The sequence below is a fragment of the Trichosurus vulpecula genome, chromosome 8 (genome assembly GCF_011100635.1).
Source record: "Trichosurus vulpecula isolate mTriVul1 chromosome 8, mTriVul1.pri, whole genome shotgun sequence".
Classification (NCBI taxonomy): Eukaryota; Metazoa; Chordata; class Mammalia; order Diprotodontia; family Phalangeridae; genus Trichosurus; species Trichosurus vulpecula.
This window is the reverse complement of record NC_050580.1, coordinates 196267790-196280696: the sequence shown is the minus strand read 5'-3', so window position 1 is coordinate 196280696 and position 12907 is coordinate 196267790. Positions and strand designations below refer to the sequence as shown.

Here is a 12907-nt window from a genome sequence, read left to right as displayed (position 1 = left end):
TACTCAGGTGAAAGAATTTAGTTCCATATAAATGATAGAAAGTTAGTCAAGGAGCAGTCAATTAGCATTTAATTAGTGCCCATTCTGTGCCAAGCACTGTCCTAAGCCATAAAGATACAAGGAAAGACAAAAGATAGTTTCTGAACTCAACTATGTACAAGCAAGATACCTAGAAGAAAAACTGGAGATCATCAACAGAGGGATGACATTAGCATTAAGGGCACTCTGGAAAGGCTTGTTAGCTGAAGAAACTGAGAAGCTTCCGCTGAAACTTGAAGAAAGCAAAGGAAGCTCAGAGGCAGAGATGAGGAGGGGAGGGAGTTAAGAAAAGCTAGGAAGCAGAGACAGGAGGGACAGCTGGTGGTAGGAACATGTTATTAGGGAACAACAAACTTGGACTCTAGTCTCTCTCCTGTCACTGAATAGTTATGGTATTGAGCAAGCCTTAAGATCTCTGGGCCTTGGTTGTTTCAGCTATGAAATAGGAATAATACTACCTTACCTGCTTGAAGGCAGAAGACTGGACCACATGACTTAGAAAAAGGAAAAAATTTGACTGGAAGTCAAGTGGAACACAGAAATTGACCAACCACCATATGCCTTGGACAATCAAGGGTTCTGAAAGCACGGACATCATCTCTTTGCGGGGGGTGGTGGGATGGGGGGGAGGTTATTTTTCTATGTTGTGGTTCTATGTTCTATGGGTTAGTGGGAAAGCACTGTATTGACCCCTTGAGAAGACTGGGGTTTGAGACTTGGCTCTGCCACTTAGTATCGGTGTAACATTAGTCAAGTCTCCCTATGCCTCAGTTTCCTTTTCTGTGAAATGATATAATCTATGGATTTCAGAGCTGCAAGACATCATACAGGTAATTTCATCCAACCTCTTATTTTACAGGTGAGAAAAGAGGCATCAATCACAAGCATTTATTAAGTTCCCACCATGGGCTAAACATCATGTTAGGCTCTGGGAATACAAAGAAAATTTTGTCCATGCCCTCAAGGAACTTAGCTTCTATGGGGAAAATAACATGTATGCATATAACTAAATACAAGGTAATTGGGGAAAAGGAGAGGGAGAAGTACTAACAGATAGATGGGGACAAGAGGAAGGAAAGGCCTCTTATAGGAAGGAGATGGTTTGAGCTGAGCTTTAAAAGATAACAGGTATTCTAAGGGTTGGAGAAGAGGAGAGTACATTTCAGGCTTGGGAAATTTCAAAGGCACTGAAATGGAAAGGAAACATCTGGTATCCTTGAGATAATATCAGTGAGATCAAATGTAAAGTGCTTTGCAAACCCTAATATATACATATACGTGTGTGTGTATTATGTGAATATGATAGGTTGATAGTTTTTGTTTTTCTTTTTACTAGAAGTCAATGAGATGAAATGGGATATTATATGTAAAGCACTTTGCAAACCATAAAACTATATGTGTGTATATATGTATGATGGGTTGTTTGTTTTTTTTTTACTAGAAAAGAGTCAAGTCTGTGTCAATGAAAAAAGTCATAATGAAGACAGTGACCAATTTTCTATCACCATGGGGTCCAAGCAAGAAGAAATTAGATGACAGTGAGAGAATTTAGTTAAACATAAATCACGGAGTATCAGTCAACCAGCATTTAATCATCACGCCTTCTATGCCAAGCACTGTTTTAAGCACTGGGGATATAAGGAAAGATAAGAACTGTCCCTGACCTTAAAGACAAAAGGCAGTCCCTTTTAAAACACACACACGTCAACAGCTTACATTAATAGAAAACCGTGTGTGTGTGTGTGTGTGTGTGTGTGTGTGTGTGTGTGTGTGTGTACACCACATATACATCTGTGGTTTATATATGTGTGTGTATGTATGGTCGTTATTATATGAGGAATGTCGTAAATGGGCCACTTTGGGATGAAGTGACTTATACTCTCCCCGAGATCGTGAGAATCACAGGAGCTAATGTACCTAGAGAGATTTGTGACAGGCTGTATAAGAGTGAGCCTACAGAGCCTTTGACTTGTCCGGAAGCAAATGCTATCTGGCCAGGAGGGAGAGTCAAAGAGTAGGTGACCTAGCAAGAGCCCAGTCCCAGAGCCACTGGGAAAGCGGGATGCCCGGTCCCCTCCTTAATAATTCATGAGGAAGCTCCTCTCCATAGGCTGGTGGCCTGGAAACCACCCAACCAGGAAGGACCCCAAGGGGAACCTCCTGCACGGAGAAGGTGAATGATGACGTAGCTCAGGACGATTGGACGGGGCCTCGAGGGGCGGGGACCGGGCTTGGGGCGGTGGCAGCGCGCGGGCGCCCCGTGGCTCATTCGTTCCATCCAGCTGTCAGGGCCACGCAGCGCTGTGCTGAGGGGTCGGGGTCTCGGGCGGGGCGGTGACTGAGTCGGGCGGGCAGCGGCAGGATGTTCAGCTGGATGGGGCGACAGGCGGGCGGGAGGGAGCGTCTCGGCGGGGCGGACCCGGTGCAGACGGTGACGGGCGGCCTGCGCTCGCTCTACCTGCGCAAGGTGCTGCCGCTGGAGGAGGCGTATCGCTTCCATGAGTTCCACTCGCCGGCGCTGGAGGACGCCGACTTCGACAACAAGCCCATGGTGCTGCTGGTGGGCCAGTACAGCACGGGCAAGACCACCTTCATCCGGTAACTGAGCTCCGCCCTGCCCCTCGCCCCTACCCCGACCCTCGTCCTCGGTGACAGTCACTTGTCCCCAAAGCCTCCACCCCACCCCCAGCTTCAAGCCCTGCCTGTGCAGTCCGGCTAATTAATTTCTGGAATTAGAAACACCGATTATTTCTCCGTGTCCTGCCTTTGCTCCACCTCCCAGGGGATTCTTTAATGCCTTTCCCCCTTATTCCAGTCCTCTCCCTCTAATCCTGGTTTCTCAACTTTCAGGAGTTTCTTAATCTTTTTTGCATCCACAACCCTTTGGCAGACTAGCCTATAGACCCTTTCTGAGAATAATGCATAACTAAATGCACAAGATTACAAAGGGAAACAAATTATGTTGAAATACAATTACCTATCTATATGTATCTAAATCTACATAAACACACAAGTCCCTGGACCTTAGATGTCCTGCCCTATCTGAACTCCCTCTCTCCACTGTCTGTCTACACCACCCAGGACTTCCTCTTTTCTCCTCCTCTACCCTCCCCTCCCTTACTTGCTCTCTGTAAATTCGGACTCCCCACCCAGAACCTAATCTAAGTTTAGTGCCCCTTAGTGCTTTCATCTTAAGGTGCAGCTGGGAGTCATCCCAACAGTCCCAAGGAAAATGATCATCACCCGCTTACTAATCACCAGGCCAGGGAAAAATGTGCTAGTAGCTGCTGCCTTCCATGCCCATGTTGTTTCTGTAGCCCTGTTCCCAGGGCTCCCTATCCTAAGTTGGCAGAAAGGTTGCCTCTAGCTGTCCTCATAAGAGTTGAATAGAAAGGATGGGACAGAACAGAAACAGTCTGTGATTTAGTGGGAGGACAAGGGACACTTGGGAGATTGGTGAAGGCACCATAAGGATTTTAGGGTTATTTGGTATGTAAATAAAGGTGGGAGGAAGGGGAGTAGATTAGAGGGTTTTGTCCCTTTGGACATAGGATTTGGGGTCTTAGAATTTAGGACTGTAAGGAACTTCAGAAATCACATAATCTAACTTTATAATTTTACAGAGAAGGAAACTGAATTCTAGAGAGGATAAGCTACTCACCCGAATAGTAGTGGAGGCAGGATTTGAAGTCGGGTCTTCTGACTAACTTTTGTATGTCTTTGACAACTCAGATGACTTCTACCACCACATTCCTTAGTAACAACAACTTTAGCTCTCTTAAGCTCACCTGCTCTCTGTAACTACAACTAATGATAATAATAACTGTCATTTCATAGAGAGCATTAAGGTTTAAAAGTGTCGTTTGTACATTATCTCATTTGAGCACCTCCATAAGTTGTGACTTGTCTATGATCACATGGCTAGTATGGGTCAGAGGAAGAGCTGGGGCTCTGAACCTAGGTCATCCTGACTACATGGCCAACTCTGTCCACTAAGCCATGCTGCCTTTCAAGATTAGTACTACAAGTCTTATTCCATTTTATGAATGTGGAAACTGAAACCTACAGAGGTCAGTGATTTGGGCCACATAGCTAGTTAAGAATCAGAGATAGGATTCAAACCCAGGTCTTCCTAAGGTCAAGTCCAGGGCTCTATCCAGTCCCTGTTCCCACTCACTTCTTATTTCTTATTAATACTTTATTAGAACAAGGTAGTGAGAATAACCATGCCAGCTCTGCTCCCTGTTGTGGTAAATGACAATATTTCATACTAGTTTCCATTTCCTTAGGTGGGAAGTTTCCTCTTCATCCTTGACAACCAAAAACATGTATAATGCTTACATTGTTACTAAAAACAAGCAGTTTCAGAGACGCTATGATTCAAGTCAATAACTGCCTGGAAGGAAACTACAGATGTTTCCAACTTTTCATGTAAAATAATTTTCCTTAAAATGGTGTTTGAGGAAAGAGAAATCATAAGGGACTTACTAAAGTTGGATTGTTTACATTCCTACATGGAAAGATGATATACGTAACTCATGAGACCTTTCTCAGTATTAGGGTAGTTGAAGGGAATATACATATATATAGACAGAGGGCACAGGGTGAGTTGAATATGAAAGGATGCTATCTAAAAAAATAAAATTAAGGGGTGAGAGAGGAATATATTGGGAGGAGAAAGGGAGAGATAGGATGGGGTAAATTATCTCACATAAAAGTAGCAAGAAAAAGCTGTTGTAATGGAAAGGAAGAGGGGGTATTTGGCTTAAGGAGGGAATAACATATACACTCAATTGGGCATCTTACCCTAGAAGGGAGGGCAGATGGTGGAGGAGGTAATCAAAAGCAAACACTTTTGAAAACAGACAGGGTCAAGGGAGAAAACTGAATAAAAAGGGACCGGATAGGATAGAGGGAAATACAGTCTTTCACAATATGATTATTATGGAAGTGTTTTGCATAATAATACATGTATAACCTACATTGAATTGCTTGCCTTCTTAAGGAGGGAGGATGGGTGGGGAGGGGAGAAGGGAGAGAATTTGGAACTCAAAGTTTTAAAAACAAATGTTAAAAATAATTGTTTTTACATGCACCTGGGAAATAAGATAATAATGGGGTATAGAAAATGGTGTTTGATTTTTGAGGCCGTTTTATCATAAAATGAATATCTCAACAAAACTCACTTCTTGAAATCTTAAATAAATTTGTGTTCATTTGCTCATCAGAGTTTGTCTTGAGACATAGTTACTGAATATTTATACTTTGGTCTCAGCTTTCCTAGAGCAAGAAAAAATGGTTTAGAAACCACTTCATAAATGATACAAACTCTACAGGGATTTGAGAGAAAGTTGTATCCATATTTGGCTATATATCATCCCTATTAGACAATGACCTCTTTTTCTCTGCCCAAGTAGCCTGAATAGTTCCTACAACTGTAGAAAAATGTAGTCATTATTATTAGGACATTTGTGTGTTGAATGCATGGATGTGTATTTATGTAGGTGTGGATATTCATATGCATATGTATACACAATATTTTTGGTTTCGGCTAGACCAGTGTAGTGTAAGGTGTTCTAGGTGAGGAATACTCTCCATCAGTGCAGGTCAGCACTTTTATAGGCTTAGAGATTTGCCTAGAGCACTAAGAGGTAAATGACTTGTCTAGGGTCATGAAGCCAGTGTTAGTGGTCAGACTTAAGCCCAGGTCTTACTGACTTGAAGGCCAGCTGTCTCTCCACTACTCTCCACTTCTCCATCTGTAAAATGGTGATAAAAATACCTACACTACCTACCTCACAGTGTTTTTGTAAGGAAAGTGCTTTATAAATCTTGAAAGACTATATTAGTGTGTTTGTGCCTGTGACATAAACAAGATATGTTAATGAAATTAGAATTAAAATTTTGTGTTCTAGGAAACACATTAATATACTGAAGAGGGTCTGGAGGAGATCAACCAGGGTGGTGAAGGTCCTGGGGATCTTCATGCCATACAATGCTTAGAGGCAGCTAGGTTAGAGCACCGAGCCTGGAGTCAGGAAGACCTGAGTTCGAATCCTGCCACAGGAACTTAACTAGCTGTGTGATTCTGGACAAGTCACTTAACCTCTCTCAGCCTCTGCTTCCTTGTCTTTAAAATGGGGATAATAAGAGCATCTGCCTTCTAGGGTTGGTTGGTTGAGGATAAGTGCTATATAAATAAGTTATTATTATTGTTAATTACAATTAAAGGACCTAGGGATGTTTAGCCTGGAGAAAGTAAGACTGGGAGGGGAGGAGTAGGGAGCAGAGAGGAGCTGAGCTAGGGAGACATGGTAGTTACCTTTAACTATTTAAAGAATTGCCATGTGGGAAGAAGGCTTAGCTCTATTCTTGTTGGCCACAGAGGTCAGGAGCAAAAGCAGTGTGTACAGGCTACAGGGAAACAGATTTTTGTTCCACATATGGAAGACCTCTAACAATTGGCACTCCCAAAATGGAATAGACTACTTCCAGAGGTAACAAGGGCCTCCTTATTACAGATGTTCAAGCAAAGGCTGGATCACCCCTGCATGGGGGTGCTACAGAGGTGATTTTTGTTCAGCTACAGCTTGAATTAGATGGCCCCTAATGAACCTTTCAACTCTGAAATTCTCTGGAAAGAGTATTTCTGGACAGCAAATTTGTCCCATTAAGCTTTGTAAGAGGACATGAATGAGCAATGGACGTGATTTTTCTTAGAGGGGGGAGTAGAGGGGTACTTTTAACTCTATTTTTAAATTTCTATATTATGTTCTCTACCAGAACTCTCAGCCTGAAAGGTAGCAAATAAATTTTACATTTGAGGACTCAGTTGTTACATTGAGCATTTTTCAAATTCACAAGTAATAAAACCATATGATAAAGTGACAGGCACTGAGGTGGGTGATGGGAGTTCCATGACATTTATAGATAAAAGGCACAATGTAAGTACATAGTATATAATTATAGTACCCCAGATAGTACTTGTTCAGAGAAGCTGGTGTTGTTATACCAGTTTGTTTTTGTCATTATGACTTGTGTGTGCTCTTATTAATCATTTATTAAACACTGATCTGAAGCTTTATGAACTTGAAGATGACACATTGCATTCTTAGTCAGCTACAGTTCAAGTAAGAAATAAAAAATGAATGAGAAAAGCCCTAAAAAGTGATGAATGAATTTCACTGGAAATACAGTTCGTTTAAATGTTGATGTGTCATCATTTTGGGGGTATCCTTCCTGCTTTTATCTTTGTCATTTGGAGAACAATTTTCACCAACAGTTTATTAAAGAAGTTATCTAGTCCTATCTGATTCTTCCTGAGTCGCATTTGGGGTTTTCTTGGCAAAGATACTAGAATGGTTTGCCATTTACTTCTCCAGCTCATGTTACAGATGAGAAAACTGAGGCAAGCAGAGTTAAATGACTTGCCCAGGGTCATACAGCCAGTGAGTGTCCAAGGCCAGATTTGAATTCAGGAAGATGAGTCTGGGCAAGCCATTTAACCTCTGTCTGCCTCAGTTTTCTTCACTGTAAAATCAGGTGCACCTACCTCCCAGGGTTGTTGTGAGGAACAAATGAGATTTTTTTTTAAAGTGCTTAGCACAGTGCCTGGCATGTAGCAGGTACTCAATAAGTGCTTCTTCACAACCCCTTTCCTAAATGACCTTGTAATCAGGCAAGATAAGCTCAAGTAGTTGGAGCAGCAAGCAGGAACAATATTGCTCAGCGGTTGGAACAGCAAACAGGATGGAGGAAAAGTTTTGTTAGAATAAGGAAGATCTGATTTTGGTTTGAAAATAGAAAAGAATTAGAAAAAAAGAGGCTTAACTCTTTGGAGAAAAGGCATAATACGTGAGAGCTCAGTAGGGTCAGAAGTGTGTTCACTGGATTTGGACTCCAGAGACATGGATTTTAATCCTCACTCTGTCACTCAGTTGCATGACCTTAGCAAATCACTTACCCTCTCTGTTCCTTGGTTTCCTTATCTGTAAAATGAAGAGGTTAGACTGGATATCTTAGTGCTTTTAGCAACTCTCCAAGACTTAAGTTATAGAAAAAGCACAGACTTGCATTGGTATAAAGAGGTTCCTTACCTGGGAACTCCATACACCAAAGAAATCACAGATCAAGACCCTATCCCAGTTTTATAGATGAGAAAATGAAGGTTTGCTATCAGAACTGTCAAAGAAGACAAAAGAAAATGAGAAATGTTGAAGGGGCTGTGGAAAAACGAGGACTCTGGTGCACACTTTATGGAACTGTGAATGGATCCATTCTGGAAAGCAATTTGGAACTATGCCCAGAAAGTTACCAAACTACATACCTTTTGGCCAAGCTATACCCCAAAGAAATTAAAGAGCAAGAAAACCTATAGGTACAAAAATATAGTAGCTCTTTTCACGGTAGCCAAAAACTAGAAACAGGCTGTCCTGTTGGAGAATAGCATATGAATATAATGGAACATTGTCACACCATGATGGAATGGACAGTTTCAGGGGGGAAATGGGAAGACCTTAATGAGCTGATAAAGAACAAATTGAGTAGAACTGGGAGAACAGTTTATACAGTGACAATGATATTCTAAAGAAAAGCAACTTGGAAAAACTTTAGAACTCTGATCAATGCAGTGTTAACCCACATGGCCAAAAGAATGAAAATGAAACACGCCCCTCACCTCCTGCCAGAGAGACAAGGACCCTAAAGTGCACAGAGAGACATGTTTTCGGACTGGTGGTGTCCGACCACTTGGCCAATGTACTTTCCTTTTCTGGAGAGTTTTAAACGTGTAATTGACCTCAGAATTTATTCAAGTCAGCATTCTTCCTGGTAACATCTCACCTGACTTAGCTGAAGGGAAAAATAAAAAGGAAGGAATTTATGTAGCAAACTTCTTAGGGCGATATGGAAACTTTAAGTGCAGACAACTGATATGATTGTTTGCTTTTTCAATAACTTAAGGAAGATTGCATTTTCAAAGTGGGTAAAGTACGTCGAACTGAGATTGTTGAGAGAAAATAGACTCATTGAACAGATGGCAGAGTTTTTGTGTTTTGGTTTTTTTTAAAGCAAAATTTTTTTAAAAGCCTTTCTAGGAAAGAAACTTTTCATGTATCTCTTTACTTCAGAATTATTCCTTGAGTCTAGTGTCACAAGATTAGGGCCACTCAGGCTAGGCGGATATCAAAGTTCTACAAGACTAAAGCATTGAACTTGGAACCTATTTCCCTGTTTCCAACTTAGAACTCAGATTTGTATCTTTTGCGTTGCTAGCTGGACTTCAGGTCATGCTAGAATCGAAAGCTGCCTCTGAGAACCCAGGTTCTCACTGCTAGAAATCAGGAACAAGGGGCAGAAGCTTGAACTCAACATGCATGTATATGAGTAAATTGATGTGTCTGCAGATTAAATTCCTCAGCCTTCCTGTAACATTCTGTTTCTCCGGACCCTTGTGGCAGGCAATGTCATAGAGACCCCTCAGACTTAAAGTTTGCAGCTTTGGGCGAGCCTGGGAAGCAAACAAAACTTCATCTATCCTTTCTCTGTAGCTGAGTGGTTGGCAGGTTTTTGTGAGTTGAAATTATACGCTTGTTTCTTTGAGAGGCAAGGCAGATTTAAGACAAAAACATCAGCAATTAAAACCTTGTGGAGTTGTTAACAATAGTCCTGGTTTGCTCCTCTGAAAATGACATGTTTACTAACACATCTCTTTACAAATGTTATAAACTCAGGAAAGGCTGGAAAAAGAACAGAGGATAAACGAAAGAGGTAGTAGATAGAGGCCTGCCCTTCGGATCAGGAGACATGAGTTTGAATTCCCATCTGGGACCCTTCCTAGATATGTGAACATGGGCAAGTTGACCCCTCTGAACCAGGGTTTCGTTATCTATGAGGACATAGGCTTGCATCAGATACTTCACGGGGTTAATGTAAGGAAAGCAACCTAGAACTTTAAAGTGCTGTGTGAGTTTTTACTAATATTATGATGAAACTATCTGTCACTATGTAAAATTGAAAAATGGAGAAAAAACAAAAGTGAGTGGTTAAAAGGGGAAGGGGGAGAGGCTTAAACTACTTGTGATGAAGGCCAAAAAGGATAGGAGATGACCTTGAAACATAACAGTGTCCCATGAATTCTTCCTGATGGCAGTCAGGAAAGCCTCTTTTGCTGGGTCATTGATGGCCTGAATAGTTATAATAGCTTTACAGCACTACTAGCTTCATGCCTATTGTTACCCTTGTGGTCAGGTATGTGGGGGGTGATGCCAGATGGCTCCCAGCACATGGGGGTCAACACGGAAAAGTGGAAAGAGCATTAGATTTGAAGACAGAGGACCATGAGTTACAGAACTGCTTCTGCTAATGTCTTTTACCTGTGTGACCTTGGCCAAGTGGCTTAACCTCTGAGAGGGGAGAGATCATTTTTATTTGAAACAATCATGAAAAGCTTCATGGAGAAAGTAGCGTTTGAATTGGGCCTTATGGGCAGAATTTCAGTAGCCAGGCCATTGAACGAGGATATTTCGTACAGAGAGTAGCAAGGATGGAAAATGTGATGTGCTTAAATGGGTAGGGAAAGAGCAGGAAACAAATCTGAGGAGAGCAGAAGGCAGGGCAGGGAATAATGGGAGCTTAAGTCACAAGGATCGAAGTGGGTCAGCTTGGTAGGAGCCTCAAATACCAGCAGGCTAAAGAACTTTAGGACCTATGAAAGAGTAGGTTGATTGGGTTTTTTTGGTAGAGGGGGGAATGATGTAGTCTCTTCTTTAGGAAAATGAATCTGGTAGCAACATTCAAGGTAGATTAGAGTGGGGAGAGACCAAACAAAATATCAGCTAGGAGGTCATTATGGTTGTCCAGGCATGAGGTAATCAAGGCCTGAACCAAAGCGGTACCAATAGGGATAGAAAGAAAAGGATGAATCAAGTGATTACAAAGGATAAAATGGAACCTAATTACCAGATAGAGAAAGAAAATTAAAAAGAGGAGTAGACCCCAAAACTTGTGCTTTCAAACTTTTGTGACTTAGAGAAGAAGGTAAGCCCCAAGAGGGCAGGGGCATTGTCTCTTCTCTATATATCCCTCTGTGCCTAGCATATAGTAGGCACATGATATACTTTCTGTTGAATTGAGTTAACAAATAGGGAAGTCAGGGAGGAAAGATTATAAATTTGATTTTGTTTGACATTCATTTTGAGTTGATGAGGCATCAAAGTGGAAATGACCACTGAGCCACTGGAAATACAAGAATGGAACGCAGGAGAGGGATCAAGACTGGAGTCATCAACAGAGTTGGTCACTGAAACTGTATGAAGAGTTGCATGAAAATATTAAATAGATTCTCGAATTAGAACATTTGTTGTCTACCTGAAGGTTCCAAGTGGAAGGATGGCATTCTGTGCTAAAGTAGGACTCTCCTAATAAAATTTGATAGCCCTAATCATGGCATACAAACGTTAGAGTTGGGGCCAGCTGTGTGCCTCCTGTGATCATGGTCCAGCGCTATTTGAAGGCAGTTAAACACACAAACAGGAAGGCTTTTTCATGGCTAGGACACTTTTTGGTTCCTTAAATTAAATTTCTTTGTGACTGTTCTCAGACTTCTTGAGCAAGTACTATTTGAAAGACCAAGTTGTTATATCAGCAAATGTCTCCCCTCCTCGGCCCCTCCCCCGTGGAGATATAGGAATTCTTGATTGTTCATGTTACATTTTTCCACTCTATCCTTAATTAAACCAGTTCTACTAGTATTCTCAGTATCAGCCAAAGTTTGCCATGATGGTAATTTCAAAATTTATTTAATAAAAAACACACAAAGCAAAATCCTACCACAACCCCCCAACCCCACCCCAAATAACAGTCTGGCCCAGGGTTCTAGCATTTTGGTTCTTCTCAGGCAAAATAATAATATTCTAGAGCAACTTGCTTGTAGAGTTTGGAGTTAATACAGATCAAATCTTTTTGAATGTCAAAATGTAGTTTAAAATTTCAGACCAGTACTGTAATCACTTTTTTAAAAAAGGCTTTATTTTGTGCCTTCTATTTTTTTGTTTTTGTTTCCCCCACACCACAGAAATATCCTGTTATCCTTCCTGCCCTAAGGCGTCCTCACATTGTCATAAAGAAAAAACTTTAACATAAAACTGATTTACGAAGAGACTGTATGTGATGACTTTCTCTTGTTAGGATTGCTTTGTCACATTAACATCTCAGGATCCTAAAATCTCAGGATCCTCTCCCTTTCTTTAATGATCAAGTCACCCATTGATTCTTGAAGTAAACTACATGTACTAAACTGTAATGAATCCTGGAAATTATCCTTTTGACAAGGGTTGTGATAGTTTACCTTTTTACAATCTATTAAAAAACAAGCATTCACATAAGCAAAATGGATAATCATCAAATGATTTTAAATTTAAAAGGGACCTTAGAGATCATAGCATTCAGTTCTCTCATTTTATAGTCATTTAAGAGAAGCTTGATTGACTTTTTCTTAAGACAAAAGGAGTTTATTGGCATGCCCAGGCATCAATCAGTTGGAGTGGGGCTGCCCCAAATTCTAACTTCAAGCTGCTTTTATTAGGCAAGAGTAAAGCAGTTTACAAATGTGAGTGTAAGGCCATCCTTACTGGTAGACCTTTCAATGAGGAGGTGGGAATAGTGTCTTCTTACCTCCTGCTTATTACGGCATCATTGGGAGATGGGCTTAATTAATTGACTTTTACAAAATTATTTTGCTGGGATGATGTTTTTATTTCTTTTCAACTCATCATACATTAATTAAATGCCCACTATGTGGAAGGGAAGGGCAGCAAGGTGGTAAAGTAGATGGAGTGCCAGGCCTGGAGTCCGAAAGCCTCATCTTCCT

General features: G+C 41.2%; 1 protein-coding gene across 1 annotated transcript in view; it reads left to right on the top strand.

Annotated features, from left to right (window-relative positions):
• Positions 1–2401: 2401 nt before the first annotated feature.
• Positions 2402–12907, top strand: part of EHD4 (EH domain containing 4) — a 101048-nt gene continuing 90542 nt past the window's right edge. The window contains exon 1 of the mRNA XM_036736043.1: positions 2402–2637. Within this exon, the coding sequence (XP_036591938.1) occupies positions 2402–2637 (236 nt within the window). The remainder of the gene's footprint in view (positions 2638–12907) is intronic.